This window comes from Oenanthe melanoleuca, chromosome 8 (assembly GCF_029582105.1).
Source record: "Oenanthe melanoleuca isolate GR-GAL-2019-014 chromosome 8, OMel1.0, whole genome shotgun sequence".
NCBI lineage: Eukaryota > Metazoa > Chordata > Aves > Passeriformes > Muscicapidae > Oenanthe > Oenanthe melanoleuca.
In genome coordinates, this window is record NC_079342.1 from 25,428,238 (window position 1) to 25,453,947 (window position 25,710).

At 49.1% G+C, this 25,710-nt stretch overlaps 1 protein-coding gene across 4 annotated transcripts in view; it reads right to left on the reverse strand.

Moving 5' to 3' along the window:
• PACS2 (phosphofurin acidic cluster sorting protein 2) overlaps nt 1–25,710 on the reverse strand; it is a 75,516-nt gene that overhangs the window by 8,700 nt on the left and 41,106 nt on the right. Inside the window, exons 10-21 of one of the 4 annotated variants that reach the window (XM_056497635.1) lie at nt 24,175–24,265; nt 23,423–23,497; nt 22,600–22,721; nt 22,042–22,174; nt 20,735–20,839; nt 19,397–19,503; nt 18,601–18,755; nt 15,933–16,043; nt 13,505–13,613; nt 6,305–6,347; nt 2,997–3,039; nt 1,816–1,951 (exon numbers count right to left, since the gene is read on the reverse strand). In XM_056497635.1, the coding sequence (XP_056353610.1) occupies nt 1,816–1,951; nt 2,997–3,039; nt 6,305–6,347; nt 13,505–13,613; nt 15,933–16,043; nt 18,601–18,755; nt 19,397–19,503; nt 20,735–20,839; nt 22,042–22,174; nt 22,600–22,721; nt 23,423–23,497; nt 24,175–24,265 (1,230 nt within the window). Of the gene's footprint in view, nt 1–1,815; nt 1,952–2,996; nt 3,040–6,304; nt 6,348–13,504; nt 13,614–15,932; nt 16,044–18,600; nt 18,756–19,396; nt 19,504–20,734; nt 20,840–22,041; nt 22,178–22,599; nt 22,722–23,422; nt 23,501–24,174; nt 24,266–25,710 lie in introns of all 4 variants that reach the window. The other 3 variants (XM_056497634.1, XM_056497631.1, XM_056497630.1) reach the window with 3 other exon arrangements.

Consider the following 25,710-nt stretch of genomic DNA (forward strand, 5'->3'; position numbering starts at 1 on the left):
CCCAGGCAAGACTTTATGTTCCATTCCCAGTTCAACACGTGGCTCAATCATTCAGTCTGGGTCACCCTCCACGCCCTGTGCTGTCACTCACGGATCAGAGGAGATGGAACAATGCTGAACCTACACTTCCTCCTTTCCTGATGAGTTTACCACACAGTATGAAACCAAAAAGTACAAGATTCCCAGAGCTGGGGTGTCAGCTTCAGATTTATCACATCCATGGCTCACAGCTTTAACACCCTGTGCTCTTGGGGGCACCAGTTCCCAAACCACTTCCACCTTTGGAAAGGCCACAGACAAAGCTCAGACCCAAGGATTCAGCTCTGCCCCCCAAAGCCTGCCCAGCCCTCTGCACTGCCAGCCAGCTGCTGCTGGGACACACAGGGCTCTCCTGCCACCAAACCACAGGGACACACCTGGGAATGGGCCCTGGCACAGGTGAGTGGGCACTAACACCTCCCAGTGCTGGGCACCTTAATTTCCTCCTGGTAAAAGGGAACTCTTGAAGAAGTCAGAGGTGAAAGGTCCCTGCAGGGCACTCTGGGCTGGGAGGAAAGGTGCCCATTCTGTCTCCAACAGGGACAGCAGGGGATGCTACTTAGGGAAAGCACATAAGCCCAGCCTCAGAGCATGCCCTGGCACTTCCCCAGCCTGACAATCACAGGATTAGGGAGGCTAGAGGGGACATCCCTGAGACATCCTTTAGTATCCATTAAAGGATCTGCTGTCTGTGAATTTGTCTGACCCCTCTTTGATTTTCTGTTGCTGCCACAGAAGCAGCAGAGGCAGACATGGTCCCTTCCTTTCCCCTTTTAACTGAGCTTTTCAGTGTCACTGTGTGCCCCCAGCTCTTGTACCACAGGCTTCAGAGAACCCCAGAATTGTTGGGGTTGGAAGAGACCTCTAGAGATGATCCAGTCCAACCCCCTTGCCAAAGCAGGGTCACCTGGAGCAGGTGATGCAGGGATGCATCCACAACCTCCCTGGGCACCTGTCTCAGTGCTCTCTACAACCCCAAAACTCCCTGACTTGGCACAACCTGAGTGGCTCATTGCTTTCCTCTCCTCTCCCACCCTGCAGAGTCCAAATGCTTCTGGTTTCCCCTCCTCACAGACTGCTGCTCTGCTCCCTTGGAGTTTTAGGGGAGTTAACAGAATCAAGAGGAACTTCACCAAGTGGTTCTGAGTACTAGAAGTGCACACAAAGTGTTAGACAGGCTGCACCAACATCTTGTGCAGCAAGAAAATGAGAAGTCCTAGCCAGGCAAGTCTTACTGGCACTTTCTGAGGGATTCCTCCTTTAACCCCTAAAAACTTCAGCTAAACCAGGGTTTAGTATTATCTACAGGTGCAGTCCTCTTGCTGTTTAGGTGCTTGCAGGCACACACATGAATAGGAGCTGCAGTTCCACCTTACAGCTCCCAGAGAAAGTCATCAGCTCCTTCAGAAGTCACTCTGACCTTGCACTCACTTGGCCATGACAAACACAAGAATCATGAGGGATTAGCCTGGTCCCCACGTGTCCTAGGAGTCAGTGATTTTTCTGAATATATATTCTCCCAAGAGAATCCTGCCCTTGAAACTTGCAGCCTTCCTGCTAAGTGCAAAATCCCCCCTGCCCTCCCCAGCTGCTTGCCAGCCTCAGCAAGCACACAGTGACTCCAGAGGCAGAAGAGGTGAAGGGGAAAGGTGACAACCCCAAATGTTTGCTAGGGATGAAGGAAGAACTACAAGTCTTCCTCTGGAGCAGTTCTCTGCCATGTGGGTGCCAGATAAGCCAGCCAGTGGAGGTGTAAGGAGACAAAGCATGGTTTACCTTGGGGAGGAGAAGCTGCCTGTCACAGATGGTGAGGAAGGGGGCGTGGGGGAGGCTTCTTTCACAGCAGGAGACACGGAAGGTGGGGTGGAAGAAAGGACAACGGAGCTGGAGGGAGCTGCGTCATCAGAGTCACCTGAAAAAAAGGAAGTCACACTGTCTGGTTTGTCTCACAGCACACAGCACTGGGGTAAAGCTCAGTCTCCACACTCCTGCTGCACAGGTTTTGTCCAGACTTAACCCAGAGGTCAGCTGGGCCATCAGCTCCACACTCCAGAGAGGTTTTGTAAGCCTGGGCACCAGGTAGGAGCAGACACTGACACTCCCTGGGGCTCCTCACATGGCATCTGCTCTCCTTGGCTTTGTCCCAGCTGATTCTGAGCCCCCTGCACAGCTCAGCCCACTGATCTCCTACAGGGAATCTCCCCTGCAAGCACTCTTGGAACCCACAGGGCTCTCCCCACTCCATCTGCCTCCACAACCAAGGTTTCATCCCCTTTAGGATGGTGGGAGCACTTGTGTGCTGCCTCCATGCACAAACCTGTATGTAACCCAGGCCACAAGAATCTGGGTTTGACACTGAAGCAACACAAGAAATAACCCCAACACAAGGAAAATAATATTCCTGTGCATATGGAGGAGGGAAAAAGTAAGTTCACATTGACAAAATAGCACCACCTCATGTCTGTGTATGTAAGCAGGCTGATATCCTCCTGTATATCAGCTTTGCACTCCCCCAATAAAAAATAAATAGGGCTAAAATTTTTCCCACTCCAAAGTTCCCAGCACTGAGATCAACTTCATTCAGAAACTGAGCCCACTGCAGGGAGACAGGCATGAACTTCTGATGAACTGCCTGCTCAGGCTGAAGCAGGAACCTCAAACAACTGCAACAGTGAATCCACCCCACTGACAACATTAGAAAAATGGAGTTTGCAGAAATGTGAGAGCAGAGCTTCCCTGGATGTAGGTGTGGGAATTTCACCTGGCCTGAAGCTCCATGAGAAGCACCAAGAAAAAAGGGCCTCTCCCAAGAGAGAGGGCTCTCTTGCTGCAGACAAATAAAATCCAGTTCCACCTGACAGAGCTCCAAGGCACCAGCAATGGACAGGGCTGCTCAGCCTGTCAGCCAGGCTCCCAGTGCTGCAGGACACAGAAAGCACACACAGGATGCTCCTTACCTGATGTTGCAGAAGACTGTTCCACTATTCCAACCTTCACCACCTAAAGGGGACAAAGCAGAAGAGCTCTATCAAACAAGAGCCCCCTGAAATGCAGGAAGCCAAACCCCAGCATGAAGCTCATCTCTGCACTCTCCAAGGCACTGGCCCTGCTGTCAGAGCAGTTCAGGAGTCCTCCAAGAGGCAGGCAGGTCCTGGCAGTGCCCAGCCAAGCAGTTCCAGCTCACAGCCTTCCCTGACCCACACAAAGGGCAGCACAGAGCTGTCACAGACCTGCACAGCCCAGCAGCTCCAAGCTATGGCAACTACAGGGAGGAGAAAGGGTCAGAAACATCCCTTCAGCACAGCTCTGATGCACCTGCTAATTACAGACACGCTGCTCCCAGTGCTCAGCAGCAGCCACCTCCAGCTGGGGCTTGTTAGAAACCACAGAAGCAACAAAGCAGTTTCTGATCAGTTACCTATTCTCTAAACAAGGGAAGTGTCCAACAAAGAAGATAAAGGCCCTACCAAAGCCTCTGCAGGCAGGCAGGGACAAACCACATGGACAGGTCAGAATAATGCAGGTCATGCTGGAATAAGGGCACAAATGTGTGTGGCCAGCTGGCACCTTCAGATTAATGATAACTGTCACTGGCAATAACTTGTGGAACAGAACATGCTGCAAACAAACTCCCAAGAACACACTATGCCTAGAAAGATAAACTGGCCCTTGGTGATATGACAGCAGAGACCTTCTGCAGTGATAATCTGCTAGGGTACACAGGGATCATCACTCTCAACACTTCAGGGAAGAGCCTTTTTCAGGCCCTTAAGAAACTTGTATCCAGGGCTAATGCCTATCCTACACAAATGCTGACAAATGGGAAAGAGCTGCAAAGGGAGCTCAGGTCAATAAAACCTGCTTTAGAATGAGAAATGATGTCACACAGACTGTGTGGGTTGAAAATAGAAGGTCATTAAGTTCAGACACGACCATGTCTGGACCACATCTCTAGGGAGCACATTTCTGTAATATGGGATTAAAAAAAAATTAGAAGTTAATCATTGAAAGCAAAATGCTTTGCAGAATTTGGAGGGCAGGGAGAGTTATGCTCTGTGCTCAACAGTAGATCTTGGAGAGTTGTCAGGGTCTCTGGGGATTCTCATTTAGATCCAGTCTTGAAAAAGCCATCATGAACCCAGCAGTGTGTACACAGGCTCCCTGGGGCTCAGTGCCTTGGGAGGAGGAGGCTGCAGCTCAGCTTGGCCAGTCTCCACCCAAAGGGCAACAAATCAGGCTCTGGAGTGCAGCATGTGTTAAACACCAAGAGGATGTTTTACAGACTGCCACTGGCTGTGAACAAGAGGAGCAGAGTCAGGGGAGGGACAAGCAAGACAGACAACTGCCTGCAGCCACCTTGATCTGGAAGCCAGGCAGGAAATCTCTTCTGGCCTTCTCCTCCTTGTTGGCTGGCTGAAGATGCTCGAGTTCAGACACATGGGAGAAACACAAGGTTAAGCACTCTCCCTTCCCTCCACTTAGGGAGATACATGAGAACACTGTTCCCACAGGCCTCCATCCAGGGAAGCTGCAGCAGCCAGGCCCCTTTCCCTCCAGGAAGAGGCACATCCTGTCAAAATCCTGGCAACTGGCTGCCAGCCCAAGGCAGCCTGAGCCTGGCTTCTGTGCCCCTCTGGCCCCTTGCAAGGCTCCACTCCCACCACTCTGAGCAGCACAGCCCTGCCCTGCCCATTTCTGGGTCAGAGACTGCACAGACCAGCTGCAGGACCCCAAAAAGCCAGGAGTGCAGCCAACATCAGGAACTGCAAAGCCAGAAGTCACTGGCTCCCTCTCTTCCTTGTCCAACAGCCCTGAGCAGGCTGCAGCTGAGGGAAAGAGCCTCAGTGCTCATGTCCAGCCCCAGACCCTGTGAGACACCTGCAACTGGCCTTTCAGACTCTTCACTACTGTGTCAGGAATGCTTGAGAATCAGGAGCAAGCAGCACTGATTTGTCCCCATCACCAGTGACTTAAGAAGGCAGTCAGTGCTTTCAAGGCAAGTTTTTTGTTATGTACACAACAAAGCAATTCCACCACTTTCAGGTAATCAAATCCAGACTGGAAAAGCTGTGCTGATGTCAGGACAACAATCACTTTAGAGCAACTGGATAAAACTGAGCCCCATTTGCTTGCACAAAGTACAGGACTTAATCAATACTGAAAAGAAGCTTGAAGAGCCCAACAACAGTTTGGGAAGTTCCTCTAGGTTTTCATGTTACTGGGGAAGGTGAAAGAGCTGTTTTGTAGGAATGGTCCATCACTAGAAATTGCAGTTCATGGGAGATAGAAGTTCCCAGCAAATCTCATCAGCAGGGAATAAATTGGGTAGATGTGTCTCTCTGCTTTTGCAGAAGGCAAAATCTCTCCTTCAACAAACAAAAGTAGATTGTCACCTCAGGAATAGTGCAGAGAGAGACTCTCACTATGAGGAGGCAGCAGAGTGAAAGCAGGGTCAGCCTGAGGGCGAGAGAGACTAAGCTCCTTAAATGCCTTGGGATTTGAGAGAGCTGTGACGCAGCAGGGACACGGAGGGGACAGGCACGTGTCAGCCCCACAGAGCAGGCACAGCCAGGCCAGCCTGCAGGACACAGCTCAAACTGGGAATGGAGCATGGCCAGCAGCTGCAGAGCAGCCAAGGGATTCCTGCTGGCTGCAGGTCAGCGACTTTACACCTAAAACTTAATGAGTTGAAGAGCATGATCAAATAAAGGGAGGGAAGCTGGAAAAGGCAAAGAGCACAGGGCACAAAACACACTGACAGAACAAGCATGGCCCTGTCCAGACACTCTGCACTTGGCACCTCAGATGGGAACACTTAAGGACAGGAGGAAAAACGAGGGACTATCCCAAATACCAGTGCCAATATCCAGTGGTATAAATCATCTCCCTGCTGGGATGTACTGTCTACTTCCCAGGAACAGATGGGATGCTAAGAGGAATGGGAGCCATCAGTGACAAGCATGCAGAGCACTGACACTGGAATAGCAAATTTGGCCAGAACAATCAACCAGGGCAATGCTAGGCACAGCATCCCTAGAATCTGATTTCCAGGGACACAACACATTCCCGTCTGAGAAACAAAAGACACCCTGCAGTTTGCTGAAATGTCTTGGAGGTTTCCTTACACATCAGGCACTCAACCATCAGATTGCTGTGCTGGTAATCTGCCTTAGAGCACTCTGCTCTAGTGCAGGAACCTGGCAGGTTTAGGTTAACACCTAAATACATCCTGGCTGGCTTGGGACAGCATAACCACAACACTCACCCCGACGAAGGGAATGAACTTCTGCGAAGATTCTTCGTCGGGGCTAAAGGCAAAGAGAAGAGATTTGTTAGCACTGGCCTCCAGCCCGGGCACATACTCACTGCAGAGGTGGCATTCCAGCATGCAGCAGGGACGGACAGGATGCAAGCGCCAGTCCAAGGCTCCTCTGCCAGCACCAGGAGCTGCACGGGCAGGGATGTCCAGGGGGGAAAGGCTCTCTCTCCCTCCCTCGGGCTCCACAGAGAAACATGCTTGGACGGCATGGCAGTCACCACGGACACACGGCTCCTGCTGCCAGGACACGACCTGTGCCACCACAACACGCAGCGCCGGCTGTTACTTACTGAGCCCGAGGAGCTCGGCACGCGCGGCCTCCCGGCGTCCCCCCTCAGCCCCTGCCACGGCCAGCACGTCCCCAGAGCAGTGGCCCTGCCCGGGGGACAACCGGGACACGGTTACTGCGGGGGGGACGCGCCCTGGCGCCCGCAACCACGCGGCACACGGCGGCTCACACCCGCAACCACATGGCACATGGCATGACACAGTGTCACACACCCGCAACCACGTGGCACACGGTGTCACACGGTGTCACACAGCATCACACACCCACAACCACGCGGCACACGGTGGCACACAGCCACAACCACATGTCACACGGCATCACACACCCGCAATCACACATCACACAGTGTCACACTCGCAATCACACATTGCACACCATCACACACCATTACACAACATCAAACACCCGCAATCACACATCACACACCCGCAATCACATGCTGATACATCAAACACCCTCACACGCCCACAATCACACACTGACACATCACACACCATCACCACCCACAATCACACACCCGCAAAATATCACACACCATCACACACTAACACAACATCAAACACCTCCAATCACACACCCACAGTCACACACTGACACATCATCACACACCAAACACCCGCAATCACACACCCACAAAACACACACCATCACATGCCCGCAATCACACACTGACACATCACACACCCGCAATCACACACTGACACATCATCACACAACATCACACACCCGCAATCACACACTGACACATCATCACACAACATCACACACCTGCAATCACACACTGACATGTCATCACACACCTGCAATCACACACTGACACATCACACACCTGCAATCACACACTGACACATCATCACACACCTCACACACCTGCAATCACACACTGACACAATATCACACACCATCATACACTCAAAACCACTCACACTTACATCCAGACACACACCCAGACACACTGGGGCACATCAGACACAGTCGGGCACAATCGGGCACACTTGGGAACACTCAGACACACCTGGGCACACTCATGCACTCTCACACCCGTACCCTTACACACCCTTACACACCATCACTCTCTCACACACCCTCCCTTTTCCTGGCAGCTGCCACAAACACACCCCATGAGATCTCGGGCACACACATCTGGACCGGGCTGACAGCATCCTGCATCCCAGAAATGCTGGGACAGCAGCACACACATCTGGGATCCCCCCTGTTCTGGGCAAGCACGGGAAGAGAAAGGCCAGCAGCAAGGGCCACAGTCACACCTAGCAGGAATTATGGGGACACCTGGCAAAGACAGGAGGAGGAGGAGGAGATGAGTGAGGAGGAAGGCAGGCCAGAAGGGCTGCAGAGCCATTGCTCCCTTCAGCGGCCACAGAGAGCAGAGACTGACCCACAGGGTGAGGAGGAGACCACAGGAGCACATCCACATGTCTGGAGGAACTACAGCTCAGCAGAGGGAAGGCAAGACACACATTTCTCAGTGACTGAGCACAGGAAACAGGTAGGAAGCAGACAAACACGGAGACTTCTCATGTTTCTCTTCCTGTGCATCCCCCAGTGCTCAGAAAAAAAACATCCAGCATTGCTTTCATCCAGAATTTAGCTGGGAGTAGCAAAAACCCTGCAGGTATTTCTGTGCTGTTTCCAGCAGGGATCAGAAAAGCACCAAATGCACAAAGGTTGTAAACCTGTGTGATCAGCACAGGTTGGACACGTTCCTCCAAGCCCCAAGGAAAGAATGACATCAAACTGCAGTGAGCATGACTCAGCCAGAGCTCCCTCGTGGTCCAAAGCAGAACATGATTTTGCAAACAGCCTCTTGCTTGGGCTCAGCTCTGCTTATCCATCCTTAAGGCATCCCTTTGCTCCCTTCCTACATCCCACCCTGCTGCACCCTCGTTGTTCTCCTGAAGCACAGGACAAAGTGAGCAGTTCCCTGATCCCATGCTGGAAGGCAGAAAGGGCCCATGTTTGCCAACCAATCTACAAGCACATTTCCAGGTTTGCAAAGGGGAATGAGGAATCCACAGAGCTGTTGGGAGAGGCACAGAACAGAGGCTCAGCTCTCTTCTTTCCTTTAGCTCCATGGGCTTGGAGGCAGGCACAAAGTGAGTCCCACTCACAACAGCCACCCATCTCTCAGCTGCTGGGTGGCTTTGCTCCGAGCTCTGAAAAAACAAAGAGTGCCCAGTTCCAGCAAAAAACTTTTTCTCCTTCCCCTGGGAGCTCTGATTCCCACTGCAGAGAGCTCAGGGGCAATTCTGAAACACACTGTTGGCTTCAGCCACCATTTATCAGGGCTCACAATGATGCACAGGCTGCTCCTGAAGGAATCCAGCTGGATTTCAGCTCTGCTAGCCTAGTCCTTGGGAACTCTGGTCTTGCACATGTGTATCTGGAAATGCAGCTTATCAAAACAGCTGCTCTTCATGTGGATGAAAGAAAAGATGAGATGACCATGCTAGTTCTTCATTTCCTCCTTCATGCTTTTCCCAGTTTTTATCCTTCAGGATCTTGAGGTCCCAAAACATTAATCCAGAATCTTTCACCTTGGTAACAGCTGCTTTGATCCTTCCTCCTACCACAGCCCTGCAACTCAAGTATTTCCCACCTCTGGAAAGACAACTTCCCCTCATTACCTCAGCTGCACAGATTCCCAGGCTGCACAGGGTTAACCCCACATGTCCAAGGCTCTGGTACCTAGCTGTAATTTAATTTTTTTTTTTTTTTTTTTTTTACCCACAGGGCTTCTGAAGGCTCTGGTACCTCAGCTGTAATTTAAAGCCAGACCTGGCCCAAGTTTGTGATTTTTAGAGGTTACTGATGTGTCACCTCTCTAATCAGGAGGATCTCAGTCACCACCTTTATTCCAGCCCAGCCCTGAAGGACAGAAAAGAGAGGACTTTTATCACTGAAGGACTAGCAGGACTCTGGGCCACTTCAGGCCAGGCACCACCACCACCAACTCTTCTCTCATCTCTGATATGGAATCTGTCCTGGCCACTGGGCAACTCCAGCTGCCTGCTGGCTAACACTGACCTGCTTCCACCAGGGTCAAACCAAACAAGGGACAAAGCAACACCAGGTCCTCACGACACATCAGATGAGTCTCAGCCTTCCCAAAAACCTCCTTTCCAGCACTCTTCATTTTCCTGTGGCAGGATGGACATAGTCAGGATATCCATCATTTCTCAAGCCTTGACTCTCCTCTGCTGCACTCCTGTTGCACTTCCAGCAGCTGCCCAAGGAGTTTCCTGCAGTCACCAGGCAGATCCCACGAGCTCTGCTGAACCAGAGGAGGGTCCAGGGCCCTTTTTGCCATATTCATATCCAGCAGCTGCTGCAGGGTGTGCTTGAAGAGAAGCACTTGGAGCAATGACTTGGACTCTGCTCAGCCACTGCTCTGAGACACACAGCAGGCAGGATCCATGTAATCCATGTTTCCTACTGGCCAGGAGCCCTCCAACCCAAGGGAACTGGGAGCAAGAGCTGGGAAGTGCTCTCCAAACACATAACCAGGCAGTGATCCAGCCCTTGCCCTGACAAGTGAACAATGCTTCCATTTCCAACAGCCAGGCTGCTCCCCAGATCCATGCAAGGGCTGTCCAGAAGCCACATGGCATGAGCTGTGCTGGGCACTGAATTACAGTGGGTGACACCAGCCCAGAGCTGAGCAGCAATCCAGCTGCACTGGGAATGGGTGAGTGCTGCATCTCACACCTCCAATACCACAGGGTTTCTTTCAAGAAAGCAATGCAGAGAGATATCAGTATGCCCCTCCTAGGGAGAGGCTCCCCACGGTCTCAGCTGCCCAGGTGTTGCCTGGATTACGTTTTTCCTTCAGAATTCAGCGACCAGGACTTCTCCCAGAGCTCACAGACAGAGTTCAGTCACCCAGTGTAACTCAGAGGAGCTGCAATGGCACTTCACTTCCTTGGTGAGCCCCTTGCCTCATAGGCAGCCCCCTCCTGCTCCCAGGTAAGGTCAGCAGATGCTCCAGAAGAGCAGGACAAAGCTTTGGCACCATTGCAGTCCATCACAGGCAGTGCATGCTCCAACCTCTGCCATGACAAACAGAACGAGGGCAGGGGGACAGCAGGGTCAGTCAGAGGAGGGACAGCTGGCAGAGAGTTACAAAGCAGCTCATCACATACAGCTACATCCTAGAGACTGGCTTGGCTTTCCTTGGACCACTAGGGCTTGTTTAACAGAGAAGATGCCAGGATTCTGGGAGATTTCTCCTGCAATGAATTTGTAGGTAGTGCTGCTGGTTTCTACCTGGACCACTGCCTTGGAGAAGCCATTTTCACCTCTGGCCTCAAGGGGGAGAGAGCTGCAGTAACTTGGTGTGCTGAGTACAAAATAACAAATGCCCAATATTCATATGATTCAGGGCAGGGGACCCTGCAGAGTGTGGGGGTTTTGGAGGCAGCTCAGAGAGCACAGCTCCACTGCTAGCACACATCTGTCTTCTCTTTCTTAAGCTCAGAGAAACCCCAGACATTTGGGATGCTCTGCCAATAAGAGGCTAGTCCTCAAATCTTTGATTACAGGGAGGAGATTTGCTGGTCTGTATTCTGCACAGGTGATCCCACCCTGGGCCACTGAGTGCTACCTGCAGCACCCCCAGTCCCAGCAGATGGGAACTGAAAAGCCTTTTCTCAATCCTGATCCTTCTGGAGCTACACTATATCTTCTGATGGCTAATGCAAGGAAAAACCCCACCTCCTCCATGTTGTACTGCTCTCTCAACAACTTCTTCATTCCCACTCCATCTGCATCCTGGGAACCCAAAAGTGTGGTCCAAAGGCACAGCAGCCACTTTCAACTATGCATTCTGCCAGCAGATGCCATAGTTTCAAAGCAGTGAGCAGAACTGCACCTACAGCACAAACTGTGCATCCCAGACCCGCAGGAGCTGTTAAACAAGGCACAAATCACCAGTTCACTGGGAAAAGAGATGGGAGCTGGGAGAGGGAACCTCAAAGCAACTGGTACCTTATGGTAAAATCAAAATGAAAGCTCTTTTTCCTTTTCAGGAAGCAACCAAAGAAAAAGATAAAGGTGTTATTACACTTGCAACAAAGCCATACATTTGTTCAGATAGTGCCAATGGAGACATAATTTCTGTGCTGTTTTTAACAACTCCCTCCCTAAGCTGCTGGCAGTGACAGAGACCCCCATTCCTAAAGGAAGGCACCCAGGAGACAATGCCCATGCTCCACTGGAGAGCCTGCTCCTCTGACTCACTCTCCTCTGCTCATGGGGTACTGACCTGAAAGCAGAAGTTAAGGCAGACACACAGAAATACTGAGAGATTTCAAGCTATGCCAGAGTCTGACCATGAGTTTCAGCAATCTCTCTTCCCAATAACCTCCTAAATTAAAACTATGAACAGCTTCAGGCACGGCACCAGAGTCCAAAGGGTGTCAAACCCAGGTGGATCAGACCAGCTTGGTAAAGCAGCCCTGCTAGGAGGGGTAAGGGCAGGGTTTGCTCAAACACATTTCAGCTGCTCTCCAACAAAGTGCTGAACTGACCTTCTGGACACATGGGAAACTCAAAACCCTTCAATGTGTGTTAGTGACAAAAATGAAGCTGCACCAGAATGGAGGAGGCAGTGGACAGCAGGGCAGAAGCCAGCACCTGAAGGGTGCAGAGCAGGAACCAGGCAGCCTCAGAAGGGGCTCACACTGCACTGGGGACTCTGAGCTCCCTGCTGGTAACAAAGGTGAAGCCTTCACACCAAAAACAAAATGCAAAACTGAAGGCAAGAGCTTCAAGTGATCTGCAGCTCTTTAAATGTCATCCTTATTATCATGTTAACTTTACAGAAGTATACAAATACATGAAGAGACTAGACTAGTCTCTTTTACTTGACCAGTCAGTCTGGAAATACAGGAAAAACACGTAGAACGGGTGAAATTTCACTGAACCATTTCTGCACAGTAACGTGAGAGCAGACACAGGAATGGAAAAGCAATATACAATGAGAAGTTCCAAAAAGAAGGGGAAAAGGTGACATTACCCACACTTCCCATTTCTCCCAATTCTTAGGCAAAAGAGACACCAATAAGGGATGTTAATGGACCAAAAATGAAAAATCAAATAGAAGTAATTAAAAATTAACAACATCCATGTCTCCTAGGGAGCTGCTAGTCCCTAACTGAGAAAAATCCCATCAGCTGAGTTCAAATCTATTATTCTCCTCTGTCCCTTGATAATTGTTCTTCTCCACCCTTCAGTGACAGTTACTCTTCTTCCTGGATCTACATACTCCTGAGTCTTGCTTTCAGGCCCCACTCCTCCCTCCTACAGCCTGCTTATCCCTTAAGAAAAGTTGAAATGAAATCTGGTGAATGTCAACCCTCCTCAGCAGGAATCCTGGTGGCTTGCAACTGCCAATCAACAAGGATTTTGTCTCTCCTGCAAGAAGCTCTGCTATTTACACTCCAAAAAGAAAAAAAAAGTTCCTTAAACCTCAATGTAAAAAAGGTCAGGTCTCATGGAAGATGCTTTGTGGGAGGATGCCAAGGTCCAGTTGTACACACCAAAGGTTGCTGTGGTGAGAGATCTCTGGAACCTAAGCACATAAAATCCATCCATCCCCCACCCTGCTTAGCCTGCACTTCCCCAAATCTCTTATTCCTTAAAGAAAAGATTGACTGCACTTAGAGCAACCCTGGTGTGCAGATTCACAGAGTGGGACACACTGCTGGGTACAGGCTAACGTGAGGCTCCCAGGGGCTCTGCCCTTTGCTTTTCAAAACACTGCTGGCACGACATGAGAAAAGCACTTTGCTCTCAAGCAGCTGCTGGTCCTGGCAGGCAGCAGGACGAGGGGGTCCTACCTCTTCTGCTTGTAGGTCAGCATGGCTTCAGCAATGGGCAGCTGGTGAGCACAGTTTGCCCCTGCTATGTACTGCGTTATCCGGGACACGACGTCGGGCGCTTCCGAAACTGCAGAGAACAGAGGGGAAAGCAGAAAGAAAAACAAACAGAAAACAGAGGGAAAGGTGACTCCTCAGAGCACTGCCAGCACTGTCCTCCACCTGCTGATACTGCCCAGTGTCCTGGGTTGCAGTACAGGATGTGGCCAGCAATGTGTATTCTGTCCCCATCTGTTGAGCCGGGTGGGGCAGTGACCCTGATCTCCTGGCACATATTATCTGCTCATGGGCCAGCTTTAAACCAGCTGGGCAATCATCTTTATCTTTCCCACAGCCCATCCTCCCTCCAGGAAGATATCATCTGCTGCTGGCCCATCCAGTCCCACTGCATGACTGATAAAATTCCATCATCCCACTGGGAGATGCTCCAGCCAGGGGAGCAGCCAAGCCTTTCCTACCCAGATAAAAACTGACATTTTGGACACCAAGGGACCTTCTTTCCACTGCATTCCAGAGGAAAGCCAGACCTTTCCACATCATCCCTGCACCTTCAGAGGAAAACTCCACCTTCTACAGGAGCACTGTTTCAAACACCTGTGCTTCAAACCAAGACACCCAGCCAGCTGCATTTGGGCTGCACCTTGCACAAGGAGCTCTGCCTGCCCCAGAGCTCAGCAAGGCTGAATCTGTACTCAGCAGTTCTGACTCAGTCTGGGGTCTTTTTGATTTGTTAAAAGCTTCTCTTTTTGACTCCTGCCTGGAGTCAGTTTTAGACTTTTTCACACCTTGGCTGCAGGTATCTGCTGAAGAAAGTGCCTGGCCATCTCTCCCAGGTGAGCTGCTCTGCTCACACCAGCACTGAGTTACCTGAGTTTCTATAATGAACTCATGGCCTTGCTGAGCTGACCAAAAAGACTGAGAGACACACAAGGGTAGGAAGAACACAAAGACCATGGATTTGTGAGACTGTGGTTCACTCATGTCCACACAAAGGCATTTCCTAATTGCCTTCCATATTTCTTTGGTTTCACCCAAAGAGCCTCAGCTGTGAGATCACAGAACACAAAGCAACATTCAACAGGCACTTCCATACTTTATAATGAGCATTTCAACCCAGATTCTTTGCATTTGAACAGTGAACTGGTGAGAGTTAGGATTCTCTGACAGGTCTTCTTGGGCCTGTTTCAGAGTTTCTGTGCAGCTGCCACTACACAGACAAAAATGCAGAATGTACAAAGTCTGCACAGTACAAAAGTGAGGTGGAATTTTCCTCACAGCACACAGCCAACTAAGATATGGCTCCTTCTGGATTTCTACAGGTAATGAAGAATTCCTAATTCAGACACAAATATCAAGTCTGTACTGATGCTCTTCTGCATTTTCAAGTGCAGCAAGCAATTAAAGAAAAGCAGTTCCATACACCAGCTCTTTCCTGAATTCAGGATTAAGGGAAAGCCTAAGTTGGATTGTACACTAGGAGATGTCTAGACCAGCCTCCTGCTCCAAACAGAGCTCACTTCACCTTCAGAACAGGCCTTGCCCAGCCATGTCCCCACCTGCTGGAAACAGCTCTGAACAATTACAAGAGGTCTCTCTCCTCCTCTCGTGGCTACAGGAGCATCCTGGGAGTCTCAGGAACTCTGCAATTCCAACAGGGAGAGTCACACTGCAACCTCCCCACGCTCATGGTGCTACACAAGCTCCAAAGCTTTTTCCTTCTAGTGAAATTTCTCTATGGGCAATGCTGCCTTCAAGTGACCCTGAATGCTGCAAATCCTCCTTCTCCTGTTTCTTTCCCTTCTTGAAGAAATGGAGGAAGAAACTGTAAGCATCCATACTTTAAACAAATTCTACTTTAACATGAAGTAAGGCTTTAATGTGGCCTAGAGCAAACTCAGATCAGAACAGGAACTTGTTGGTCTGACCTAGGGCAGCTCTCACTTGTTACCACACTGGTGAAGAACAAAATTCTTCTTTAATGAGAATGTTTTCAAGTCTGCTGGCAGGATCTCTCTCACACACAACTAACAGAAGTTAATCTTCCCAGAGCTTCCAGTTTTCCAAACGTTTTTAGGCTGCACAGTTCCTGAAGGAAAGCAATGTACTGGACTTAAGTGATACCACCACATCAAAGAAGAAAGCTGAGAGCTAGGTAAGAGCAGCATGACTCAGAGGCAGCTAGTTAGTGCCTCTGGGAGCCAAGAACTGTCTGCAAACCACTATGTGCAAGACTTAGAAAGGTCAGCATCTGAAATGGGAACGTGGTGCAGCGAGGAGAAAAGAGGAACAAAAACACTTGTCTGCTTCCTCTTGTATTTACTTGACCTTTGCTAAAATTACTCATTCAAGCTTTTCATCCCACACAGGCCAGACAGACACAAAATCTTACCAGTGGTCTGTGCTTCAAGTTTGTTGAACAGATCTCTCCAGGCTAGATCTTGGAAGAAGTTGTTGTATCTATAATCTACAGAGCCCAGATACTTGGCCACTGGATGAGAGCCTAAGAAAGAAAAGAAAACATGACAGCTGTGCTCTCCAGTTTGATCTGTAAGGAATTCAAAATCAAAACCACACTAGACACCTCAGAAATAAACTTCTTTGGTTATAACCAAGCCATTTAGTCCAGTTTATCTCTACAAGAGCATGCAAATAGACTTCCCAGCACAGACTGCTTCAACACACTGATATCTTTCACTTGACACTTTCCCCCTAACAAAGTAAATTTTAAAAGGCCAAAGAAAACAGGACTGGGAAACTGCTGAGGAAATAAATGATTTGGAAGGCACAAAAGCTCTTCAGCTCTCCATGTCAGCTCTCAGTTTTGCAAGCAGCTTTCTCAACAGCCCCTCCTGCCCACAGGCTGCACCACAGCCAAGAGGTGCTCAAGTGACAAACTCTGCCCTGGGAGGTGGTAAAAATCTGCCACCTTCATTTCAGGCCATCTGTGTCCCCAAAGCAGAACAACACCCCCAGCAACTGGAGTCTCTGAAGACAGAAGAAAAGGTGTGCCAGGATCACCTTCCCAGTCAGGCTCAGCACCAGTCCTGCACATTTACAGTCAGCCATGAAGCAGCCTCAGAGTTGCCCTTAATCACATTATTTTCATCCTTCCTGCACACAAAACTTGCACATCAAGCCACACTTCCAGAGGCTGCAACAGCTGAGACACCAGCTGGTAACTGGAAACCTGACAAATTCCTTCAAGAGGACCCCAGTTGCTTAACTGCACTCACCATGGTCCAGGAAAACTCTGGTAGAAAAAAAAAAAAATCAACCCAACAATAAACCCACTGTGTCAGTCCTCCAAAGCTCCAAGCTGATTTCCAGACTTCAAAGAGAGGTGGAGGCAGGAGGTCTCTCAGTGTCAAGAGGACTGGGAGCCATCATTTCTCCTGCAGGGGGGTTTTAAGCAGTGCACACAGCACAGCTCTGCACCATGTACTGGGGAAGCTTTCCCACATGCTGGGAGAGCACACTGCACATGGAAGCAAGCAACAAACAGGAAGCCTCCCAAAAAGTTCTACCCATGGGACCTACATCAAATGTTAAAATACCCCAAACAGCCAAAATAACTCCCAACATTTTATTTTCCCATTTTTCAGTTGTTTATGGGGTGCTTTAGACAGCAAAAGAGTCCTTCAGCCATAGAATCAGTAGCATGGAGCAGGACTGAATCTCTCAGTTTGCATTGTTCCAAATTTTAATTAATTTAATTAAGCATTTCTGATTGCTAATAAACCACAGAAGGATGACCCTTCTGTCACTGGAGTGTGTGGCTGTCGACTCAGAAGGTGAAACCATCCATGGAAAAAGTCCACCAACCCTAGTTCAAAGGCACTGCAAGCAGCAGAGAGGCTTTTCCTTTAAGGCATTTATGGCATGGTCACCCTTCTGTCCTGGGTGCTTTTTCAATTGTCAGAAGTGAGAGGTGGCTCCTCAATCACTTTAATGAATGCCAGAGAGCTGGCCAGAAATAAGCACTTGATCCGATCAGGAAATGCTGCAGACTTCCATGGAAGAGGTCTTGGTAGAGAAGTTTCTATATTTAAAGTAGAATTTTTAAAGAATTCACACTTCTAGAGCATTTCATTATCAAAGTGCCTGGTTAGTTTTTGCTTTTTTGATTACAAAAGAAAGTTTTAAGATTAAAAAACCAACCCACACCGGCACTAGCTAAATTTTGTGTTTCACTTTCAAAGAGAGAGTATTTGGAGATCATTAAAAACTGCAGGACAGAAAACTCTTCTTCTGAGCCCAGGAGACAGTCAGCAAGTGAGTAGCAAAGCCTCAGACACAGATTCTCATTCGAATCACATTTAACCTTGCAGAAATTAATTTTTTTGTTGTTGTTTTTACTCCCCAAAGGGCTCTCTCTTCTCCTCCTGCCAACCACTTTGGAAACTAAATGTGCTTTTTTACAGCAGGATCCAGCTCTTTCCCTCTGCCTTTTTTAGTTAACTTTTGCAAATGCCACCACTGAATGGACAGCCTAACCCCAGTGTTCATGGTGCTGGGCAGCAGCTCCTGCTTCCTACAGCTTGCTGAACTGCTCAAGGGGCACAGATGAAGTGTTGGAAAACTGGGGGGAAAAACCTGAGCAGACCAGCACTTAAAGTAAAGGTCAAAAGATGCATGTAATTCGAATAATTCAAATTCTCAGCAGCTTCAGAGCCTTTAAAAATTTTTCAACCTCTCCTCTATTAACATTTTCTGAGTCAAGCCCAGGGGGGCCAGTACAGTTATTGCTTTGGGAAATGTGGTGCCCACTGAATTTAACATTTCAGCCAGGAAAAAGGGCTTCTAGAACAATAATCTGGGCATAAGAGTCTCCTCTGCATGGGGAGGAAATTCTTAACCCCTTGCTTCAAACAAAAGGCTTAAAAGCAGAGTTTGGCATCAGGAACTTGGAGATGAAATTCACTCACACAAGAGCAGCACCACACAGTCACAGAACACCATTTAACCTATAGCCAAAGCTCCAGAAAGGCTTCTCCTGAGGGAATACAGCACATTTCACCCATTCCCCTTCCTGTGAAGAAACACCAGGCCTTATTTACCTAGAGGGATGATCAGAAATTTCATGTAGCCGAGCCAGTCGGGGGTTTTGTGAGACAGCTGCTCTACAAAGAGCCTCAACACAGCACTGAGGTAATTCTGGGCTCCTGCCACTGCAATTTTAATTGGGTTTGGAGGCTGTGAATTGCAGTTACAGCTAGACAGAAAAAGAGGAAACATATTTTATTGTGCCTTCAACCACGTATTTCAGAACAAGAAGCAGAAAAAAAAAAACCCAACCAATTGTTAATAACAATTATAGCAGAAGAGAGTTTGTTCAATACACAAGACAATATTGCAATGATTCTCAGCAGCTTATAACATTATTAATAAAATATAACATTCTTCAGTAATTTCTTAATTGCTCTCCTTGCTCCTTCTTTTACATATTTTGATATTCTAAAGGGCTGGGCTCAACTATCTAGGTTAGGATGTACCTACTAACTGCTGGGTCAGAGAACACACTCAGGTACCCACAGCCCTCTGCAGGTAAGTAGGGAGTGCCTTCAGGAACTGAGGAATTCATCTGGGAATTGCTTGGAAGGGAGAGCAAGAGCCATTGAAACCTCTTTGTTTTGCATGCTTTAGTGGTGCATGCACCTGAGCAAGAGGAACTCCCAAAGCACAACCTCTGCTGTGGGCAGAACAGCAGCACCCTGCAGGGCTGTGAGAGCTGAAGAGACACAATTCTGACTTCAGGAGAGCACACTGGACAGGTTTCATACAGCAGCTGGGAAATGAACTCCCTGAGTCCTGGGGCACAGGGGCTGACACAACACAAGCAAGGTGAGAACTTACTATCTCTGTATCCTGGAGACAATTGTGCTGAAAGCTGCCTGAATATCAGCAGAGGAACATGTGCAGACCACTGGCAAGGTGTGCTTTTGCAAGACATCTGAAAGGTACTGGGGAGAGAACAGAACATTTTATAGTCTTTTTTTTTTTTTTTTTTTTTTTTTTTTGGTACAGTTTGTCACAAGAAGAAAACGTGTCTGGGTTTGATTTGAAAGGGATATGGCTATTTCACAAATGCCTCCTCCCTGCACAGCAGCCAAAGGAAAAGTTCCCCTCCTAGAAAAATGGCAACATCATCTTGACAGGCACACCACCATATCCCAAAGAGGGCAATGACAACCCAGAGCATCCAGGTTTTACAGCCACAGAGGGCAGGGCAGCAGCAGCACTGGGAAACAGCAGACACTGCCTGGAAGTGCACTGGCATCTCTGTGATTTCCATTTTAAAGAAATGCAGTGCTCTGCCCACCCTTAAACTCTGAAGAAAGGGAAGGGTGCTACCACACACATATTCCTCATTCCATACCCTCCATGCCCTCTGCTACTGCAGGCACTGCCAGAACCCCTGGAAGATGATCTACACCACCTTCTGTCCATCTCTAGAAGGCATTTCTAGTTTAAAGTGGAACCAACAGCTCAGATGGTATTTTTGCTCTCTCACACATTGAGACCCTAATTCTTCCAGAAGCAGAAAGCCAAACCAGACAGTGGGACTCCACAAGCCTGGCACAAGCTCCCCAGGCAACAGCCACCCAGCACATGTTCACTGGTCTTCTTCCATACATATTTTATTGCTCTCTCAGAATAAGGCTCCAAAAGGAGCAAAATTTGTTCTAGACCCATAACAAACCACTCCATGCTCAGGGTTCCTCTTAAAACAACTATCCCTCAGCAAGGATGGGGTGGTTTCTGCAGCCAGCAATCACAAGCACATGGCTGCAGAGCTGACCTGAAATATTTTCTCCTGTTCACCAGCCATGCTCAGAAATCTCAGCCTAAGCCACCACAAGGTCAGAAGTCCCTGCTTATTTTGTCCCAACCTACCACAGCTCAGGAGGCTTCTGAGTGCCTCAGGGTTTAGCCATGTTGCCAGTGTGCTGCTAACCAGAAGGGATGGCATTGCTTGGAAGGGAAAACACCTCTGTGGAAAGGCTCAGGTGGCAAAGGTTTGTAAGATCCCAGCATGTCCTGGTCAGATGAAATCCAGCCTGTGAGCACTGAACACTCTGCAGGCAGAATGCAGCAGAACCCACTTGGCTGGTGCAAAGCTCAAGGCCTGGCCATTCCTGAGGAGGAACAGCACAGGACAGCTGTGCTCCAGGTAATGTCTCCTGCCCTTACCTGGCCTTGCCAGTCAGATGTGTTGACAAGAATAATGTTTTCTGGCAGCTGGTCATCAGAAACCAGGATGTGATTTAGCTGATCATACACTGTTTTCCTGGGGATCTGGAAATAAAGACACAGAGAAGAGAACAGTAAGAGGTGTTGCCACCTCTAACCACCAAGCCTCCAGCTCTTGCAGGTGATGAGGTGGCTGTGCATGCAGGCACACCAGGCTGCTGGGGCTGACACTCCTCAATATTAGCCACCATGGATTTGTTGGCTATTACTCTTTCTCCCAGGCACTTTTTACTCACATCACTTTATGCCATCTAACAGCAGCCCAAGAACTTAAGATGCATAAAAGCCAGGATCAATCTCCTTCAAGGAGGAAAATAAGTGAGTCCCAGAGCTAACAAAAGCATGGCACATATGCTGTGCACAAGACAGTCCCTAGCAATCTGCCTTCTTTCAGAGGAGCAAATCCTCAATGCATCCCCATTCATTTCTCATTCTAGCAATCTGCTCCAGTGTTTTCAGTTCATGGCTGGCTGACAAAGCTACAAGCTGGCAAACCCCAATAGACTGGATGGAAGATACAATTTTAGCCAAGATGTAAATTCCCTCCTTCCTGAAGCTGTAGGGCCCAGTTTTTTGCCAGCAGGGACAGAGCTTGGACCAGAGGGAAGAGGAGACAGGTGTTGGATCCCAGAAACATGGTGTTTTTGAGCTTTCTGTGCTGTCAGGCACTGACCCCCTGGAGAACATTGCTTCTGACCTGAGGCCTTGGAGAAGGCTTCCAAATTTGAGTGATGGAGTTAAAGTCACAGGTGTGTAGTGAAATAGAAGTGTGTGATTTCACATGGTGAAGGGTTTGGAATTTGAGGTTTTTGTAGTATAGTAACAGGTATGGGACAAGATGGAGGATTTTGGGTGGTGTCTTTTTTGGTGTTCATCTTCCTTCTTCTTCATGAGTTTCAGTTTGTAGTTTCTGGTTGGTCAGTCAGTCACACTGAGGGTCATGGGAATTTAGTTATTGGGTTAAAAGGATAAATAATATAAATGTTAATTCTCTATTGGACTGTTCAGCTTTAAGAGACCTTGTAGCAGCTGGACCTTTCTCCATTTTTCCTAGCTAGAAGTGCTGTCAAACACTTTGCACTTTCTGATAAGATTTAATAAACAACAACCCAGCCCGAACACGAGAAAATCCCATTTCCATCGTGTATTTGTCAATCCTGGCTGTGAGTGGAGGCAGAGGAGGCTGGGACAAAGCACTGGCTGAGTGGAGCAGGGCTCCAGTGCTGCTGGAGCAGGGCAGTGCCCACCTGCAGGTGGTGCCTGGTGTCCGGGGAGCGCTCGTTGTCCAGGCTGTTGGCGCGCTCGTTCTGCGGCCGCACCGCCTGCCGCTCCTTCAGCGACGTGCTTCTCCCCCGCCGCCCCGCCTGCTTCCCTTCTGACCTGCTGGGGACACGGGCACTCACAGGGCTGCCACACTGCAGCCCCCAAACCCCCATCACCCAGCCTGGCAGCCCCAGTGCTGCCAGCAGAATTCTGCACGTGGATCTGAGCTAGCGGGAGACCTGATGGCTCTGCTCCTGACAGTGCACAGCGCATCGCCAGGAGGCCTGGGATGGCTCCCACAGCCCATGCTAACACCCACACCACCCCTCTGCTACTGCCACACCAGCACAACCAGACCCAGCCAGGCAAGGTGCAGTCTCACAGCCCAGAGCAGCACATCCATTCATCCAGTGCTCCAGACCCACCGCTGAAGTGCCCAAATACAAGGAGGGTGACCTTGCAGTTTAGTGCCTTAATTGCCTTTATTGCCACCCTGACCAAATCCTGTCCATGACTTCCTGAGCAGCCCTGTGCCCCTGTACCTGGTGGATGGGATGATGAGGGACTCTGTCTTTGTGATCTTCCCGCTGGGTGGGAGCTTCTCCACAAACACATCTGGAGTGGGGAGTTCAGCCTCCTGGACCTCAGCTTGCTGGTTAGACTCCTGAAACAACACAGGGAACAGTGACCAGGCACAAACCCTCCCCTCTGTCACACCTGGGGAGCTTAGCTCTGGCTGGGGCACACTGAGCCTGCCTCTTCCAAACATCCTCCTCACTGGCAAAAAGGAGAAACCAGGAGTGGCTATCTGGGGCTACCCAGATACTACTGCCTCTCAAGGGAGCAGGAGGGAGGAAAGGTGTTCAGATATGCTGCTTGGAACAGGCACTCTCACACCTCAAAGCCTCCTCATGCAATGCAGATTAATTCATCTTACCCAAATGAACTAGCTGAGAGAGAAAGCCATGAGAGAAATGTTCCACACCCCACGTTCCCAGCAGAGCAACTTGAGCTTTAGGATTTTTACCCCCAGACCAGCTGGATTTCTGCCAATTCAGCTTAAAGGAATACTTCTGTCTTGATCAAATGGAACAGCCTTGAGCATTCTTTACGTGCTCAACAGCAAACTTTGGGCCAGCCTTCCTCAGGCTGTTTGAACAAAAGGTCAAACAGAGCATTTCACCTGCAAAAGGCTGAAAGACAAGAACCTCCAAACTAAGGTCAGGAGGAGAACTCAGTGCTATCTGCACTGCAGCTGATGGAAGTTGTGCTGCATGTGCAGCTATATGGACAGACAGATGCACCCCACAGAATCTGACACCCAAACTGACAGCAGGAAGGACAACACAAGAATTTTCAACTTACATAAGGGACAGTGTCAGAAACACTGTCGCCTGCATGTTTGGTTCCAAGACTCTTTGTCTTTTCAGGCACTTCTACCTGCTTGAGAGAAGAAAAATCCTCAGGAAGCTTAGCACCAGCAGTTTTCAGCCACTCTCTCTGGGCCAGGATTTTCAGAAGAGATGTTTCCCCATTTAAACATCACACAGCTCTGCAGCACGGCCAGCAGTGCTCCCTGCTCACCCCAGGACAGCACACATCAGCGTGGGATGTGGCAAAGCTGATGCACAACACACAGGAAGGGTAATGAAGTGCCCTGGGATGGCACTGACACTTTATGCCCATCCAGGAGGGAATGGAATAGCAGCTGAGCTGCCTCTGACCATTCACTGCCAGCCACCAGGAAAAGAACCCCAACAACAGCAAAGAAAAGCTTCCTAGAGTGTTAGGAAGTCCCTAAAACTCCCAGGCAACATCTCCCACCCTGGCAGTCATTTCAGGCACTGGGGAATCTGAAGCTATTCACACCACCAGCATGTATTCACTACATAACCCAAAGATGACCCTTTGAGTTAATACAACATTTGCATTAAAAAAGAAAACAAAATCCCCGAACCAGCAAAAAAAAAGAAAAAATCCCCAATCCCCCAAAAATCAAAATGGGTTTTCATAGCAGAAAATTTGTATCTCTGCATCCAAATCTTTTTAAAGGCTGCTTTAATTTACATGTGCAATTAGAGACAGAGCAGAGAGGTAACACCTGAAATGTGACTTACAGGACTTGGTGGCTCTCTCTGGCTCCTGATGCTGTGGATGCTACCAATTTCTGTCTGAGAGCTGGAGTGTGACAGTCCTTCAAAATAAGGTCTGAATAAGAAAAGTAAAACCCATTTCTTATTACCAAAAAAAGGGCAAGTCCACCACATTCACAGCAAAGCAACATGACAGTTCCTAAAAGACCTTCCTGCTCCCCAGTGGTTCCAAGTAAAACAGGCTGCTTTTGAAAGGAGAGGAAGGTGTCCAGGACAGTAAGAGAAGTCAAAAAGTCCAGGCATCCCTGAATCTAGCTTTTGACTGACACACAGCAAGCAGAATTTCTGGTTCCCCCCCACACCCCAGCACTCTGCTCCTGGGTAAGGGATTCTTGGGCTAATATGCATTTTATTTCCAGCCTGCATCTGGATTTGGCTGCCAGCCCTGGGCTCCAATTACACATTTGCTCAGTAAGATAAGGTACCACACACAATCAGATTGTGCTTCCACTCAAAAGGCAGCTCATCACATCAGGCTACAAGACTCAATTACAATGTAAGGAACTGATTTTTTGTTGTTGAGGGAAAAGCCTGCCTCAAAGCCATCAACATTTATCACGTCCTCTTCAAGATATGAACACAAGAACTGGACCTAGGAAACTACAGAGTGCCTCCCCAGGACCACACACATGAAATTCTTATTCCAGCAGTCACATATCCCAGAACAGTTTGCTCCTCAGTTCCAGGGAACAGGATATCAACTCTCAGCATGCAAAGTAAAACATTTTGGCTTGTTTCAAAGCAGCTGCTTACCACAACACAACCTATTTTCAAATCCCTACCAACTGCTTGGTATCCTGAGTTAAGCACATTTACAATTCCACCATTTCCACTGCTGCCCCAGTCCATCCTTCACATCTTCTGGCTCACTGAGAGGGAACAGAGACTCAGAATCTGCTCTTAGCCCAAGGAGGTTATTCAACATTAATGAGGATATAATGACACCTGGTCATTAGCAGATTTAGCAGCTGCTGTGCTGACCAGCTGCATGGTCAGTGCCACAGCTCTTTGTTTCAGAGCCATCAAACCCTGAGGGCCTGAGCAGGCAAGCACACACCAGCCAGAAGCATGAGTGCAGCTCAGAATCACTTTTTCAGCCTTTATTGAGCAGAGATGTGACACAGCTCTGTCAGCTCAGGGCTCTGCATCTGCTCCAGACCCTGAGCCAGAACCCCCAGCTCAGCTCTGCAGTGCTGGACTGACCCACAGGAGCTCTTTAAGAACAGGATTGAGCACATCCACATGTGCTGCACTCAGTGCCTTTGGCCCCTGAGGAATTCATTTGTTTCCTGCAGCTCTGCTTCCTTAATCCCTGCAAAGACTCTCTTTCCACACAGGGTGTTAAAACAAGAAAGGTCTTTCTACAAAGACACTGCACCTTGCTCATCCCTGCCTCTACTTCTGCCTTAGCACACATTTCCTTCCTGTTCCTACTGCCTCTTCAAAACACTGTGTACAGTTCAATCCTCTGCCTGCCTGCCACCAACTCCTTCCCTGTGC